Source organism: Vombatus ursinus, unplaced genomic scaffold (genome assembly GCF_900497805.2).
Source record: "Vombatus ursinus unplaced genomic scaffold, bare-nosed wombat genome assembly UNPS02014804.1, whole genome shotgun sequence".
In the NCBI taxonomy this organism is placed as follows: Eukaryota; Metazoa; Chordata; class Mammalia; order Diprotodontia; family Vombatidae; genus Vombatus; species Vombatus ursinus.
Window position 1 is genome coordinate 8528968 of NW_020954582.1, and position 17309 is coordinate 8546276.

Sequence of the window (17309 nt, forward strand, 5' to 3'; positions counted from 1 at the left end):
AAGCATAGACCTGATTAAAGTTTCATACTTCGGGTCAACGTGAATTTTATGAGATAAACTTAAACCTATCATTCTTTCCATCTTTTCCTTCATACTCTCATGCATAATACACTGTGAATTCAGTACTACCTACTATTAACTATTTTGTCATTTGAGGAAAACAAAATCAGGCCTGTTAATTAAAAAAAAATTCTAATAGTTTTTTTTCAGACTTGTGTAGATAAAAGAAATAATTGACTACATTTTTCACTTTTCTACTTGTTATTCTGGTTCAGTAAATATAATCCTAGGATCATATTTTAAAACCGCAATAAAGTGGAGAAATCAGGCCACACGCTTCCAATTGACCTGTCCAGAGATGAAGCCTCTCCTCCATGGCTGCCCATCATGGAGAGGGCACCATTTGGCTTCTTCCATCTTTCTGCTGCCATTAATAGCGGCATAATCATGCTATGTTTACATTCAGTCCAAAAGTGGCAAACAGGAGAATTCCTAATTATTTTTCATAAACTGAGAAATTGAACTTCAATTTGGCAATACTAGAAATACACATCTAAATTTGTAAAGGGGTCTGTTGCTTCTTAGGGGGTTTTTTCCCCTGTGGTCATATGCAAATATAATTCTATGTCATGACATTTAATCAAAATAAATTATAAGAAATAAGTTGTCTCATTAGAAGTTTAGAGAATTTGTAAATATGTAATCAGGTAACATTTGTAAAAATGCTTATATTTATCACTGAGGAAGGAATATAAGGTATTTTTTTGGTAACATTAGAAGCCCTTATAGTAGACTTTGTAGTTGAAAATAATAATAAAGTGGAACCACACTGGCATTCACAAACTTCTTTTCCATAAGTCCATTTATTCATTCTGAATAGGAAATTTTCCAATCAAACTGAAAACATCAAGTGCCTTTTCATCTCTCCTCTCTATTTACAAAAAAGAAAGAAGAGAGAAGAAAAAGAGACAGGATGTCTCTGCTGCTCAGAAAGGGTAAAGAACCAATAACATTTTCTTGTATTTCATACATATTTTCATAACAATCAGTTTCTCACCACATGAGGGACTAAGGTAGAAACCTCAGCAGAGAGGTAAGAAGTTGTGCCAGGCTATGGCAGAAGGGGAGGTGTGAATGTGAGGGATATCACATGCCTCAGTGGCCAAAAGAATTTAAAAATAAATACAGTCCTTTTTTGTTGTTGTTTCTGACAACTGAATTTTAAAACTCTAGTTTGATACCAATGATAAAAATACAATGATGACTTCTGTCTTCCTGGAATCATAGCACCAGAGGGTAGGAACCTTAAAGGGTCCCTTAAATATACAACATCTTCAAAAGTATTTTTAAACGGAACTATCAACAACTTTTGTAACTGATGCACATTTGTAAATAATCTATAATTATTGCTTGGATTACACATGAAACTGTTATTTTCCCACTCAGGCCAACAAACCTGAAATATACTTGGGCTAAGGAACACAAAAAGTGCCTGGGAATGTCAAATCAACTCTCTAGGACAAATTCACTGGGCAGTAGGGAAGAGACCTTGGGGTACGAGGCCCCGTGGAGAAAAGAAGCACTGTCAATGAGAAGACAGCTGAGGATTGGGTAGGGAACAGGGCAGGGCAGGGACAGACCACCTGGTTAAAAGTTATCACGTGTGTGTATGTGAGGAGATGATCTGGGAGCTTCTAATTTTAAGCTCTTATTCTTGCTATTTGCTAAGCTCAGTTGTTTCTAAATGCTGGGGTTAAAGTGCTATTAGCACTCCCTAAATTTCAGCACCCTGAGACAAAGCTCAAGTTGTCCCTCCTTAGTTATTGCTCTACGTATATGCTTCCCTTATGAGTTTGAGGTTGAAGGGGAGGGGTGATAAATACTACCCTTCTCTCCCCACCTCCACTCTTTTTCCTTATGCTGATGCCCTTAAAAGAGAGACAAAGAGTGAAAAGAATTACTAAATGCCATTCCTCACACTTAACCTTATCATCCCTGCTTACCTTTGGCCCCAGATCAGCTCTTTTCATTTTCATTTCACCGTGGTTTTCACCTTAGAAGCCCCACTAAACTCCCCATCCTCTGTCTCACATCTCACCTCATTCATTCCCTGATGGGACTTCAGGAGTTTATCACTACTGGTTCAAAGAATCCCTGTGTCCATTGCTCAGCAGGCAGGTGAGGGGAGAGGGAGAAGAGAGCTAGTTCCTGGGGTCACAGTAGAGGAGAAATATGTTCCTGGCATCCCAAGATGCACACCTAAATGCATCTTCCCTTAGGAACCCTGCTATCAGTGATGATGTCCTTACACTTCTGGTACATCATGGGTATTACTGGAACTGAACCTCGTTGTATTAACATTGTTTCTATGGAAAAAAGCATTTCAAATTCCAAACAAGCAACTTACTAGCTTCTGTAACCCAATTCTTTGTGAGTTGGGAACCGTCTGCAGTTTTCTTCAAAAAACCAATCTCATTATGTAGCAGGGATAAGGTTTTTGTGAGATCTATTTCCTACAACTGTAATGTTCAAATCTGTTTTTGTTACATTCATGCCAGAATATTTTAAAGCAGCATAATGCAGTTTTATCTTACTGATGAATAAGTGTATAACTTGTTTCAAAGTTGCATACTTTATTAAAAAGGATAAATGCCTTTTTTAAAGAGGTTTCAATGAACATTCAAAAGAGGGAAGGTTTCTGTCATTAATGGTCAAAGAAAAAATTGATTTCTTACCTTGTCAGAAGGTTTGAATGGATTTCCTTGTCCACTAATTCCACCACTGATACTAAATCCAAGGCCAGGATTCTTTTCTATTCTCACACAAAACTAAGTTAAAAGACATGAGAATGTAATAAAATATCTAAAACATTGTCTTTTCAAATCATTGCAATCCCCTTTCACGTAGGTGTAAATTCTTTTGAAATATTAAAAATTCTTCACACAACATTCAACTCATTCCCAATACATATAGAGCAGGAATATTTACAAAATATTAGGCTTTTCTACTTCAACTTGGGTTTAAATTATTATTATTATTATTATTATTATTTTTATCTATACAGTGAGTCAGTCAGAAGACACTGTCTGCTATCAGCCAGATAGTTAAAATTAAAATGTAGTTATCAGACTCAGAGGTACTCAACCTGACCATCTACACAGAAAAGACCAAATGGATGAAGAATATCTATAGCCCAGATTTCAACATGTTTGGATGAACAGCCCATAGAACTTGTTCATCAATATCTGAGTCTGGTACAAAGGGTAGAGGTGGCCAATGAGTGTTGAATAGGGGGAGGAGAGTAGACTTCATTGCCTTTTGGAGGTTGCCAAGCTCTTTAAACCCCCATTCTCAAAAGCCCATATATTTAATACCAACAGTCTATGCATGTGACTATAAGCAGCAAAATATGGAATGTGCTAGTCTTTGAAGAATTAAAAATTAATTTTATACAGAAAGCAACATAAGCAGGTTAAACATAAAACAAGGGAGGAATTTTGAAGAAGAACTTGAGGCAAAGATATCATCAAGAAAGAGAAGAGGGGCTAGGGATGACTCATAGGTAGCCAGAATCCTCCACTGGGATCTGCTCAATGTCAGGTGAAAGCAAGGAAGGCCTGCCACATGTTGGAGGGCCCTTCTCTGGTGAACTCGTGGGAGGCCATGGACAAGAGTCCCACAGGACAGGTAGCAATCTGAATGGTTGGAGGTGACATCGAATCAAGAAAATTGCAGCACAGTGGGGTATTGGCGTGGCCTCTGCTAACGTCCTGGTACTGTGGCTAATTGTCATGGGGGAGGCGGTCAAGGTCTCAGTCTCTTCCAGCAAAGCATACATTTTGGCTTTGACTCTGAACCCAAGAACATGCTTTATGTTTATGCAATGGAAATCAATAAGGTCTTACGACATTAAAGGAATAACCTTACTTCCATCTTCATCAATGTTAAGTATCCTATTTGTTCAATGAATAGGTCACTTAAGACTCAGAGGTAAAGAATTACCCACTGACGTAATCTTTAGAGTATAGTCATCAGTGAATGATTTCTGATGATAGATTTCAGGCTTAGAATGAACAACCATCCGCCCTAAGAACTCTATCATGTTTTTACTTTTCGGATGTCTTTAATGACCACTTTCTAGCTAATGGAACTGTGCTTTTCAAAATAGTTATCAGAGGGTATTTAAAACTGCTGATAATGACAAATTTGTATTTTTTCTGTGTCTTGGTTCAGATGAAAGATTAAAATGTAGTAGTCAGAAGTAAATGGAAGGAATTTTTTTAGCTCTTTGTCATAGTTTAGCTATGATTTTTTCGATGAGTAGAAAATGAAAAAATACCGGTATGATTAGCACATTGAACTTTTGTCTCTTCTCTACGTGTAATCATTTCCAATCACTTAAAATGTGGGTTAATTATTCATTGTTTGAGAATCTTATATTACATGTTGGAACATGTGAAAGGTTTGTGGGCTCTTTTGGAGAAATATTCTACGGACTCACAGAGATGGGTAATGGAGTTCATTTATAGGATAAGCATCTGGAATTTGTCCCCTTAGATCCACTTTCATTCTTCTTTCAAGGTTTAGAAAGCATTTACATTCCAAGGAAAACTAGAACTTCATTTATTCCAAATATCAAGCTGAAGAATGATCACATGTGATTGTTATTGTCCAGACCTGTGATCTTGTTGGCATAGGGCGCTACTGACAAGGAAACAAGGTCTATTCCTGTAGACTTGTAACTTAGCGTTGGTGAAAATTGTCTGCGGGGACGGAGATGTGAAGTGTCGTAAGCTAGTAGATGCCAGAAGTAGGTTTTGAACCCAAGCCATTGAAGTGATCGGCCATGGACGGCATTTCATCTTTTGCTTCCCATGCCTTTGAAGAAGTGGTAGCCCTACAATGGGAGGTCCAGAGAAGTAGCTAACGTTCCTCATCCAGGGTCCCCCAGGGAGTGAGCTCAGCCCTGGGATTCACACGCAGGCTTTCTCTGACTCAAAAGCCTGGGACCTCTCTGCTTCCTCAGGTGGCCAAATCAATTTACATGTGATGTAAATTCTTGTGTTATATGATGAACTATTCTAGGGTGGAGTTTCAGAGATTTAGAACTTGGAGGGGGACCTTCGAGGAGAGCTAGTCCAAATCGTGTGTGTGTGTGTGTGTGTGTGTGTGTGTGTGTGTGTGTATGTGTGAGTATGTGTGAGTGTGTGTATATGTGTGTGTATGTGTGAGTGTGTGTGTGTGTGTGTGTGCGATGGGCTTCATATACATATATATGTACACATACATAAAATGGGTTATATGCATATAAAACTATATATGATGACGTAGATGTACATACATATGTCTGTGCATACATATTTAAAGAAAGGGTTCATAGGCTTCACCAAACTGCTAAAGGGGTATGTGACTCAAAAAAAATTAAAAAAAGTTAAGAACCCCTGGACCAGGCCATGAAATTATTTTGTTTTTCAAATGAATCTTGCATTCATTAGCTCATTTGAGTCTTACAAAGAGGTATTTTGAGACTCACTTGACAGGTAGGGAAACCTTGTCCTTTAAAGGTTAAGTAACTTTTCCAAGATCACAGTTTAGTGATGAAGTTGGAGCTCAGATACAGGTTTCCTGTCTTGTCATTCAGTGTATTGTCCTGTTATGATTAATTAGATTTTATTTGCAGTACACTAATAATTATTAACTTCTTTAAAAAGGTTGTTTCAAATTTTTATTTTAAAAATACTTTTAAAAAATGTGTGACTTTTTCCAGTGTTCTGGCTTGATGGTGTTTCTTCGCTTTTTGCACATCACTTGGGTATGTGGCTGGTGCTGTATTGTTCCTAACCACTTAGCAGTATTTTTGCAACAATATTCTTTTATGACTTAGAGGCCTTGCCCTTTTTCGTGGTCTTAAGACTCATCTATTTCCTTTTAATGGGCCTTGCGAAGATGAAGTGCTTGAAACCCACAAAAAACGTTTCAAATATTTTATTGGTTTTTGACTTTTAAGTTGCTATACCTTATTTCTAGTTCCAAGTTGAACGTGTAAACAATTTTCTTCCTTTAAATATTTTAAAATTCCTTTCTTTCTAATACCTTCTATATATCTTCTGATAAATTCTTCTTTGTTCCCTATGTCATTGCTAGGGACCTGAGTTTTCAGAGGAAAGCATTTAGAAATATTCAAAATTATTTATGAAGTACATGGATTTTTAAAAAAAAAGCCTAGATAATAATATTTAACATTTATATAGTATGTTAAGGTTTGAAAATTGCTTTTTCTCATTGGATCCTAACAACTTCCTGGTGAAAAAGGTATGATTAACTATGATTATTCTCATTTTAAAACTAAAAAAACTGAACTCAAGTGATTTGCTCATGGGAGGGGACAGGATTTGAACCCAAGTCTTGAAACCTCTGAGTGTGGCACCTTCTCCCTAGGCCACCCAAATCTTGGTGAGAAGAGACTTTTCAAAGCATAACAAATTATGGAAAATAACAACCAGAATGGTTAGAATGCATTTCTAGGCGAACCATTATGCCATTGGCATTAAGGTAGTAACAGAGCCTTCAACTGACTTATAGCATTAGGAGACTAGGGATTGTTTGGGAAAATTTAACTATAACTTCTTTCCCTTCCTGCTTTCTTCCCTTTGCCATCCTTGTCTTTCACTTCTCATGCTTTCCTCTTTGACCCTGGGGAGTGGATTTCTTGGGATACCTCCAAAGGTGTGTCCTGAGCTTTAGAGGAAAGGGAAGGATGAACAAGTGACTGGGGGAAAGAAAAGGAGAAACCAGCCTGACTGTGCAGGAAAGACATCAAGGGATGTAAACTTCAAAAAGACCAGGGGACACGGGTTATAATTACAAGTGCATCACACAGTCCCGGGCAAAGAATTCCGAGGACAACAAGAGGACTTAAAAAAAAAGCCATGTTGAAGAAAAGATGAAGATCAAAGAAGGCCTGAGATGCTGATTGGGGCAGATGGGGGGAGAAAAGGGACAAAAGAGAAGTGAAGGAACTACTTTTACTTCTGCTCTCCCTGCTTGGGCAGAAGGACAAAAGGCTTGTTGTTGTCCTTTGTTTTTGAAGAGGACATCAGGAAGGGAATGTCTTGAATACCTTGAGAGTGAATTGACTTTAAGGGAGGGAGGGTTGTGCAAAGTCACCAGCCTCACTCTCTCCTCCAGAGCCATCTTGGTCCAGTGGCAAGATATAGATCAAGACAACTGGAGATGGCCCCAGATGCGGTGGGAGACCTCGGCCTTTTTTTCCCCCAGGTCTCAGTTTCTTTGAGGCAACGCCCATTCAGTGTTTAAGGCTAGGTAATAAATGAAGCAAAGAATGGCCTCTTTTACCTAGTTAAAAAAAATCATTCTGGGAGGAGAAGACCCTCAGATTTTCTGGCCAAAACAGAAACAATTGCTATTTACACTCACTCTGAGCCATCAGAACCCAAAGAATGACCAAGTGAGGCTTGGGCTGGGACCTATTGTTGGCCAGTCAATAAGAGGCAGAGTGATTTGGGATTAAGGCACAGTCCTTAAAAAAAGAAATCTAGCCCAGAAACTCCAAGATATCTTGCGAGGGTTCAGTGATCAAAATTTATATTCCTTTGGGCAGAGCACTGGCAGGTAAGGATATGCTTCCCCATGTGGACGGAGGGAGGGGAGAGAAGGAAGGAAGGAAAAAAGGAAGGAAGGAAGGAAGGAGTTACCAACTTTTGCTTTTCCTGCCTCAGAGAATGACAAAAGGTAGAATACAAAGGGAAGGAGATAAGCCAAGAGCACTTAACTTTCCTAAATGAGTAAATGTAGCACAAATACAAAATAAATACCAAGTAAGAGAATTAGGAAAGGTGGCACTTAGGCAGGGCTTTGAAAGAGAGTTGGGATTTGGAGGGGGAGGTGAAGAGAGCACATTCCAGGCCTGGAGCTTGGGATCAGAAATGGAGGGTCAAGTACAAGGAGCATCAGATGGGCCAGTTAAACCCCATTGTCAAGGGGACTAATGTATAATAAGCATAGAAAGGCAGGTTGGAGTCAGTTGTAAAGGCCTTTAAATGCTGAAGAAAGATACTAGTACTTGATCCTAGAAGTAATAAGGAGCACCTGATCTAGAGCAGGGGGGACAGACCTGAGCTTTCCCAATATCATGTTGGCGTCAGGTTGGAGGATAGGCTGGAAAGGGCAGAGACGAGAGGCAGGGAGACCAGCCAGGAGGCTACTACCATTGTCTAGATAAGAGGCAATAAGGGCTTGACTGAGGGTGGTGGAAGGAAGGGGACAGATGTGAGAAATGCTCTGGAGGACGGCTGGATAAGACTTGGCAATTTGTCTGACATACGGAGAGAAGACTCCATGATGCTTCTGAAGCCATCAGCCTGGATGTCTGGCAGGACTGTGATGCCTTTGACAGAAACAGAGGCGTTCTGAAGCTGTGCACATTGATAATACATGGGCACAAGTTGAATAACTATACAGATTCTCTAAGGAAAAAAATCAGATTAGAAGCACTGGCCTGTTTTATATCCTAAAAGTCAACGATCAGACAGACCAGAAGACAAAAGAGATTGTTCCTATGAAGTCATCCAGCGTAATGCTTAAAATAGCTGGGAACCAAATAACAAATATTTTGACACGTGAATGTGCTTAAAAATAGGGATAATTGTGTCTGACGCATTTAAAAAATGTGGTGGGAAGATAAGTAAAATTCTAGTCAAACAACAGTAAGACTGAAAAAGTTTGATGTCAAAAAATAAATAAATAAAGTCCATGAAAGCTTGACTAATGATCATAGGAACAAGACAAAATTGTGAAATGGGACAGATTAATTTTTATTAGAATAATAGCATTTTGATTCCTTGCTTTTTCATCCAGAAGAGAAGCTAATCCTGTTCAGGGTCCTGGTCCTAAAATAAGACTGTTTTGGTCCATTTTGTCTTATCATATTGCTAGTAATGGAAGGGACAGAGTGGAAGACAGCTTTCCCTTTTAATTGTTCTGTGTGGTTTCTGAATATTCATAGCACACAGCGATCAGAGTTTTCCTCCCACATTTTTACATGCTGAAATAAGGGGAAGTTTATTTGTTTTACATTTCCAGCTGTTGAAATCTCCAGGTGCTCTGTTAAATAGTGCCCAATTCTGGCAGAAAGGTTTGTAATTTACAAAGCATGTGCTGGGGGAGGGGTGTCGCTGTGCATGCACATGCATGCATGCATGTAGCTAAGCAATATATGTGTGCCCACATGTGTGCGCACATGTGTATGCATGGACATATAGGTACATATGTATTGCACACTGATGTGCTTGGGTACTGCATGTGTGCATATGTGTATACAACCTGAAGGGAAGGTTGGCTGCTCATTCAAAGCAAGGTGACAAGGAGGAGGTTCCACTGATGCCTGTGGGAGATGAGAGGACTTGGGGAGAAGGCCTTTGTCCTGATGGGCAGGTAGAGCCTCTATGGAGTGCCGATATGAGGATAAGAATCGAAATTATCCAAGAGATAAGGTGTGTTTGGGCTGTGATCTGCACCTCGCAAGTGCCAGCACTGATGGGATTCCCGACCCTCTCAAGCATTGACAATGAAGTAAAGATGCACACATGTATTATATTATTATTCGTGTGTGCTCAGCAGATTTCATGAGCTTTCATGAGTGTGGGGGAACTCCCTTCACCAGTGCAGACCTTGATCCTTGAGGACTTAGAGGTGAGCCCTCTGGGGTTGCCGGAAGAATCGCGAAGTGTACGCACTTGCCCAGGGGCCTAGAACAAATCAGCATTAGAACCCAGGGCTTCCAGGCCTCCCATCCTTCAAGAGCAGGGCTCCATCAGGCCGTGCTGCCTCTGCTGGTGTGTATTAGACACACACAACGTCCGAACGAACATATTTTTTAAAGAAATGGATCCTTTGCCTATAGGCTATGCTGCCTCCCCATGCCCTCAGTTTCTGCTTCTGTGTAGAGGGCCTAGGTGGCCTCCTGGTAAAAGGGCCTTATCCTCTATCTGGGGATACTAATCACAGCTCACATTTACATGGCAGGTTAAGGTTCCTGCTCTGTTTTCTCCGTGCCAGTCTGTGAAGGAAGCGACGCTGGGGTTATTGTCCTCTCCCTTTGATGGTTGAGGAAGGAGTGGAGGTAGCTTGCCACGGTCACCCAGCCATGAAGGATCAGAGCTGGGATTCCAAGGCAAGTCCTAAGCCAAGCTCTCCTCCCACAGTAAGGGGCTGCCTCACAACAGCTATCACTGGCCCCAAAGTAACACCATGGCCTCCATTACACTTTTAATGTCTACAACCTTTCACGTGGGGGTCAGGAGCTAAACTGAACCATACAGGAAGGAGAAGGAAAACCATGGGCTGGGGTGGGGGCTGAGGGTGTTGGGAAAATGGTGGCTCACCTGCTCTGGGTATCCGTCCATACTCCTCTGCCCTTTAGTTTGAATTAAGCACCGTCCAGGCTGAGGCCCCCGCGAAGCTTGGGAGGAGGGGATCTGAATGGGCAAAGGTGATTGAAACTGCTGGATGGTCACCTTGTTGACATTGCCCTCATACGGCTGCTGCTCCCGACTCCGATGCTGGAGGCTCTGTGAGCCCATCAATGTCTGGATGTGGCTGCCTGCCTGTGGGGAGAAAACTGTGTCAGTCTGGGGACTGGGACCCCCGGCCGGGAGACCCAAGTCCAGAGCAAAGGAAAGATGCCCGCAGCTAAGCAGCCTAGCAACATCGGGCTTTGGGCCAGAACCGGGGAAGAGAATGGTCAAATAGCGAGGCTCTGCCTGCACAGGTCTATGAAAAAGTGAGTCCTGTGGGAAAACGAGATCTGGTGCATCCAGAGTTATCTGATGGCATGCATTAATGTGATTCAGCCTGAAAAGCCTCGGAGACGCCGAAGTCTGCCCCTTCTGCCTCCCAGGGCCTGACTCCTGCAACCTAAAACGAGCAGCAGCTGTTCAAGAATTAACGATAATTCACGTTGTAGAGGCACACAGCAGGGGCAGGGGATGGGTAGTGAACAGAAAGATGGCCTTGGAGTTGGAAGACTTGCACTTCAGTTCTGCCTCTGACGTCTACAGACTCCCACTGGGCAGTCCTTTACCTTCTTGGCGACCCAGGTAACTCTCTTAGAGCCTAAGTACGCATGGTTTGGGGATCTGTGTCAGTGAACGGGATTTCCATAGTAGGAGTTCCCTGCATTGTGAAGGATTGTGGGTAGGGGATGTTGGGCCAGGGAGCCTGGAAGAGGCTATGGCTTGATTCCAAGGGGCGTGTGATCAAGCAGCTGGGGGTTGAGAAAAGTCATATTCTACCCTTCCCATCATGACCAACGTTGGCGCTTCTTTCCACCATGACACCTAGGCTTATCCCCCAGATCTCCCCCTTTGTACTGTGTCCTTTGGCTATGTAAGCTCCCAACCTCCCCTCTTATGAGCCAAGCTTCAGCATCTTGGGGCAGTGAGAACCTAACCACTACCACAGTAGCGCTGCTCAAGTGCCATTGGGGAAATTCTACCATTAGCCCCCAACCATATTCATCCTTCTCACCCTTGGCTCACCTTGTGGTTGTGGCAGGTGCCCCCCAGAGGGCAAGAGTGGGCTCTGCACACCAGGGCAGGGACTTGGGAGGGTGGCTGTCTTTTCACTTTGAGTGGGACTGAGTGAGTAGCAGAAGATGAACAGGTGGGATGGGTTATCACAAGTGGCAAACACATCTTTCTTCTCCTCCCAAATTCTCCTTGACTGCTGAGGACACCACCATCCTTCCCATCCCCTAGATTCTCAATATCAGTATCTTAAGGAGTCCTCCCTCTCCCTCACACCAATCAGTTGGCGAATCTGGCCATTTCTACCCCCACATCTCTCTTCCATGTCTCTACTCATACTCAACATCCAAGTTCAGACCTTAATTACCTTTCAGGTGACTATTGCAATAGCCTTCTGATTTACCTTTCTGTCTAAAGTCTGTCCCCTCTTCAACCCATTTTCCACATAGCGGCCAAAATGATTTTCCTAAAACAGATTTTATCATGTCACTGCCCCCCTCCCCATTCAATATTCCAGTGGCTTCCTAGAGACTCTAGAATCAACTCTGATTTCATCCTTTAAAAATCTCATTTTCGGTGTATGTTTTATAATGAATATAGTAATACATTCATGTAATTTATAGATAAGCCAACGTAAATATGGGGGAAATAATATTCTCAAAGCTTTTTGCTCCTAGGAGTGCACAACCAAAAAAAAGCATGAAGGCTACTATTTTACCCTATACCAATCAAATTATGGCTCTAGATAAAAAAATGACAAAAACCCTCACATTTCTATGATACTTTAAAGTTTGAAAAGTTCTTTTCTGACAATTCTCTGAGGCAGGCAGTGAAAACATCATTCTCATTAAAAAAAAAAAATCAGGAAACTAAGACCCTAACTGATTAATGGCTTGAGGATCAAATGAGACAATTGTATAGCACTTAGTATAGTGCCTGGTATATAGTAGGCACTATATAAATGTATTATTATTCCTGGTTATAGCTTCCTCCATGGGAGTTCACTTTATCAATGGAATCACAGACTTGTCCACAAATGGATAAGAATCCCCAAAGATGAGAAGATATGGACACAATGTAAAGCTATGGGTGGAATGTGATTTGTACCACTGGGGATAGTACTTAAAACTATCATATCACAGACTCATGAAGTAACAAAATCCAAATGAAATATTAATATTAATAAAAGGTATCATAACTTTAATTTTCCTTTTCTGAAGCAAAAGTCTTGAATAAAGTTTTATCCACTTTTCTAACTCATCACAGGAAAATTATAGTCTTGTTTAGATAAACATAATTCTTATTTTTTGAATTATTACATTATCTTAAAGAGGAAGCATTTTTATGGCATCTTATTCTAGTGTTTCTTCTATTTGGAAATTAGCCTAGCTAACAGACACTCTTCACCCCCTTGACTACAAGGCAATGAAATTTGAGGTCACAGCAAGTTTCTATCATTTATTTAGTTGAGAAGGATTATGATCCATCATACTCACATTGACAAAGTCACAACCTTCAAGTTTTCCAATTATATGTAACTAATTGTACCCATCTTTATTCTTGTTCTCTCTCTCTCTCTCTCTGGATGTATATGTACACACACATGTACATACGTGTACATATAGTCTTTATATATATAAATCTTATGTAAAAGTTCTTATAGAAGGAGAAGCAGCAGGTCACATTTAGCTTTCAGAATTTGAAACATTGATTTTTTCAAATAGTAAGTATTTGTAAAGGCAGCTGTTGGTGCAGTGGATAGAGCGCTCGGCCTGGAGTTAGGAAGACCGGAGTTCAAATCCAGACTCAGACACTTTCTAGCTGTGTGAGCCTGGGCAAGTCACTTAACTTCTGATTGCCTGACAGAAGGATCCACTGGATGCCCTGGAGAAGGAAATGGCAAACCACTCCAGTATCTTTGCCAAGAAAACCCCATGGACGGTATTGGTGTGCATTGGTCCACAGTGTCATGAAAAGCTGGACACAACTGAACGACTGAACGACAGCAATAAAGTATTTGTAATTGTGCTACCTTACCATTACTCAGTGGAGCTGTCCCCTTTTCTAATACAATGAAACAGTCATAGGATTCCAGGATCGTAGATTTAGATGGATCTTAGAGGCCAAATGGTACAATCTCCTCATTTTACAGATAAAGAAACTGAGACCCAGAGAGATTGGGTGAATTGCCTAATTGCCCAATCACACAGCTAGTAGGAGAGGCAGGATTTGGACCCTGGACTTTTGGATACCCAATCCACCTAACTGACCCTACTGCATTCACAATGGCACTTCCACGGTAACCAGTTGGTTACCTGGTTGAGTTATGTAATCTAACAGCACCTTTCCACTAATCTCATATTTTATCTTCTAGAATCACCTAAACACCTCTGTAGATTTTCACAATCTGTTCCCCATGCCCAGAATGTACAATCTTCTCATCCCCTGCTTCTTAGAATCATTATCTTGTTTCAAGGCTGGGTGGTATCTCCTCCTCCCGGAAGCCAGTCAGTCACTAAGCATTCATTAAACCCTTATTGTATCAATTACAGGTGCTGTGCTAAACGCTAGGGCTACAAAGAAAGACAAAACCCATCCCTGCCCTCGAGGAGCTCACATTCTAATAGACATTTCTGAAATTCACTTAGCTGTATGCATTTTGTATCTTCCCTTTGGAAAATTAAACTCCCTAAGGGCAAAGGATGATTTTAGTTTTTGTCTTTGTACCTCCAGCACCTAGAATAGGATTATGCAAATAAGACATGTTGAATAAAAATGTGCAGAATTGAGTTATGTCTCTTAAAGGCAAGTGTGGTTATAGAGAATAACTGTATTTGAAGAATAGATTAGAAATATCACCATATTGCTACAACAAAGAATAATTCATCTTTAAAAACATGACGCAGAATCATTAAAATGACAAAGTTACAGCTTAAGTCTGAACAACACCAACACAACCTGTTGATTCAGTCAAACATTATGTAGTACAAAAGCAAATATGTTTAACTGAATTTTTTTCTGTTTATCTAGTTGTATAGACCATGTGGATCCTGCCTTAATTTTTATTCCAAAACAAGTATAATAGGTTCAGGAATGCAGAGAAAGGTGAAAATATACGAAAAATAATCATAGACTGAGCAGCTGTGTGACCAAACAAGTCTATTCAGGTTAAACAAGTCAATTTAATTCGTATTATGACTCACACATTCATAAAATTGTACAAAACAGGATTGGGAACAACCTCATGAGATCACCTGCTGTGTGGGAATTGTTGATATCTGACTGAAAACGACTACATTCCCAGCAGGAATCCAGACTGTTGCTCCAATGTGAGTAAATAGCCTCACGTAGACAATTATTCACTCGATTGGAAAGAAAGTCACAGAAATGTCATATCTTGATTACTAATTCATGAGGTCCTTGAAAATAGAAGTAGAGTCTTATTTCTTTCTTATTGTATTTGTATATAAAATTTCTATCTTCTCACATACTTTCAATTATGTGCATACATATGCACATATGTTTGTGTGTATATGTGGTACATATTTAATAGATGTTTATTTTAACATTAATTCTGCATTGTAAAAGAACTGTATCAGCCTCCTGAGTTATTGAGGTTTTATTTTATTGCATTCATTGTGGATGCAACAGTTTGAAGAAATGAAACAAAAAGAGCAAATGGAAAACCCAGGAGGGCCTATCCAATTTCTTCTTGACTGCTGCCCAATTTTCTCTCACACTATTATTTTATTGCTAAAGTATTAAGATTTATATTTCTTAGGTCTCAGGTATGAAGACGAACACTTGTCTTCAAGCCAATGAGAAGGCACCATCTGATGGAGAAGGTTGAGCTGTGTGCTGAATTGGGGAATGAACTGTGTGCATGGGGGAAGTCTGGGATCTAGTCAAGTTCTGTTTCGGCATGCAGCAGCTCAGTTTCAGAGCAGGCCAATATTGCTCACACTTGCAGCTGAGTGAGTAGGGATGTATGTCAGGTAGTGTCAGGGTGAACATTGGCGACCTTTTCACACAGATAAAAAAAGTAATATCAAATTTCTTGTGAAGGTAAATCTAAAATAATAATTAAAAAACCCCTGACATTTGCATAGCACTTTAAAATGTGCCAAGCGTCTTATATACAGTATTTCAATTGAGCCTGGCAACAACCTTGTGATAGAGATACTAGAAATACTGTTAACTCCATTTTACAGAAGAGGAAAATGACATTCAGAAGGCTGAGGGGACTTCCTTGGGTTAGATTTAAGAAGCTTATGGGGACAAAGTAATGCCAAGAGCAAGATTTCTTGACTGACCCAAAAGGTAACAGTGCGGGAAATGTCTTTGTGTGAGGCACGGTAGATAAGAGAGATCTGATTTGTTCTAACTGATGACTTAACTCTCAAAATGATGACTTGCAGGGTTAAATTGAGATGAAGAAACATATTTTGGAAGAAAAGGAATATGAAAAAATCTATTGTTTATATCTATCTATATATATCTAATATATGTTATATATATATATACTTTTGATATATAATTTGGATAATGAACAACAGAAAAGATATTTATTCTGATCTTTCAAAGAAATTGGACAAAATAATTTTTTTTGAAGAAAACATTAATTGATAACAAACCCTGAAGTTTTTGTTTTCTGTTGCCTGTAGAAAAAGCATCAGAGTCTGTGGCCGAAAACCTCAGTATTCTTGGTATCCAAGAAAATGAACACAACAGATTTGCAAGTGAAGTCTCTATTGATATGTCTCCTTGAAATCAGTGCAATTGCTCATGCAGAATTCATTTCACAAAATCGAGCCATCCGTCAGGCTTATTATGGAGAAACTCTGAAGGGTCAAGAGACTACGGGTGGGCCACCCAACAGTTGTCTGTTGTGGTGAAGTCATTGACTTTTTTGCTTTCATCTTTAAGTATATTCAAAAGAATGTGATGCAAGCTATAAAAACTATGTCAAAATAAGAGATCTAAAAAAGCCTTATGCAATCTCGGCATCACTGGATAGATAGTCTTCCAAGGCGACTTATGACTTTGAAGGTGAAAATACTCACCAAGATGTATAAGTTCTGGGTATGTTCATTTTAAACATCATCCTCATTAGTTTACCATCTTTAAAGTCTTTAGTACCTTTTGTTGTTTTGACACAAAATAAAATAAATGTAAGAAACTAGGAAGATCATTCATATATTATTATTCACATATAACACCTTAAAGGTAGAAATTTAAAACTAAAATATTTTAAAATTGATATCCTGATACACATATAGAGAAGTTATTACTGCTCCACAACCAATGTGAGAAGCCTACAGTGAATTGTGATATGAATGTTGGCAATACAGGTGATCACAGTTGGGAATGTGCCCTTTGTTTGTGTGCATCCTTGGCATATCTAAAAGGTAACTTTTCCCTCAGTGGCACTGTGTGCTTGCCAAATGAATTCATTGAATAACTTATCTAGTTCATTCTCAACCATGTTTCCTTCTAAAATATTAAATTCTATATACAGAAAAATGAGAAAATTAAGGATTGTGGTTTAGTTTGGACTTCAAGAAAAAATAGAGCCAAAAGTTAACGTCAAACTTGAGAATGAAGTCAAAATATTATTTTCAGAATCACAGATTTTGAGGGTTGGAAGGGATGTAAGGAACCTTCAAGGCCAACTCACATATGAACAACAATCCCCAGGGTAATGTACCCAGCAAGTCTAGCCTCTGTTGGAAGACCTCCATGGAAGGGTCTCCTTCCATCACA

General features: G+C 39.9%; 1 protein-coding gene across 4 annotated transcripts in view; it reads right to left on the minus strand.

The window, feature by feature from the left end:
* The window catches only part of LRRC7 (leucine rich repeat containing 7), a 589282-nt gene that overhangs the window by 37724 nt on the left and 534249 nt on the right, over positions 1–17309 (minus strand). For all 4 annotated transcript variants that reach the window (XM_027873996.1, XM_027873992.1, XM_027873991.1 and 1 more), the window contains 2 exons: positions 10404–10625; positions 2736–2828 (listed from right to left, as the gene is read on the minus strand). In XM_027873996.1, coding sequence (XP_027729797.1) covers positions 2736–2828; positions 10404–10625 — 315 coding nt within the window. The remainder of the gene's footprint in view (positions 1–2735; positions 2829–10403; positions 10626–17309) is intronic.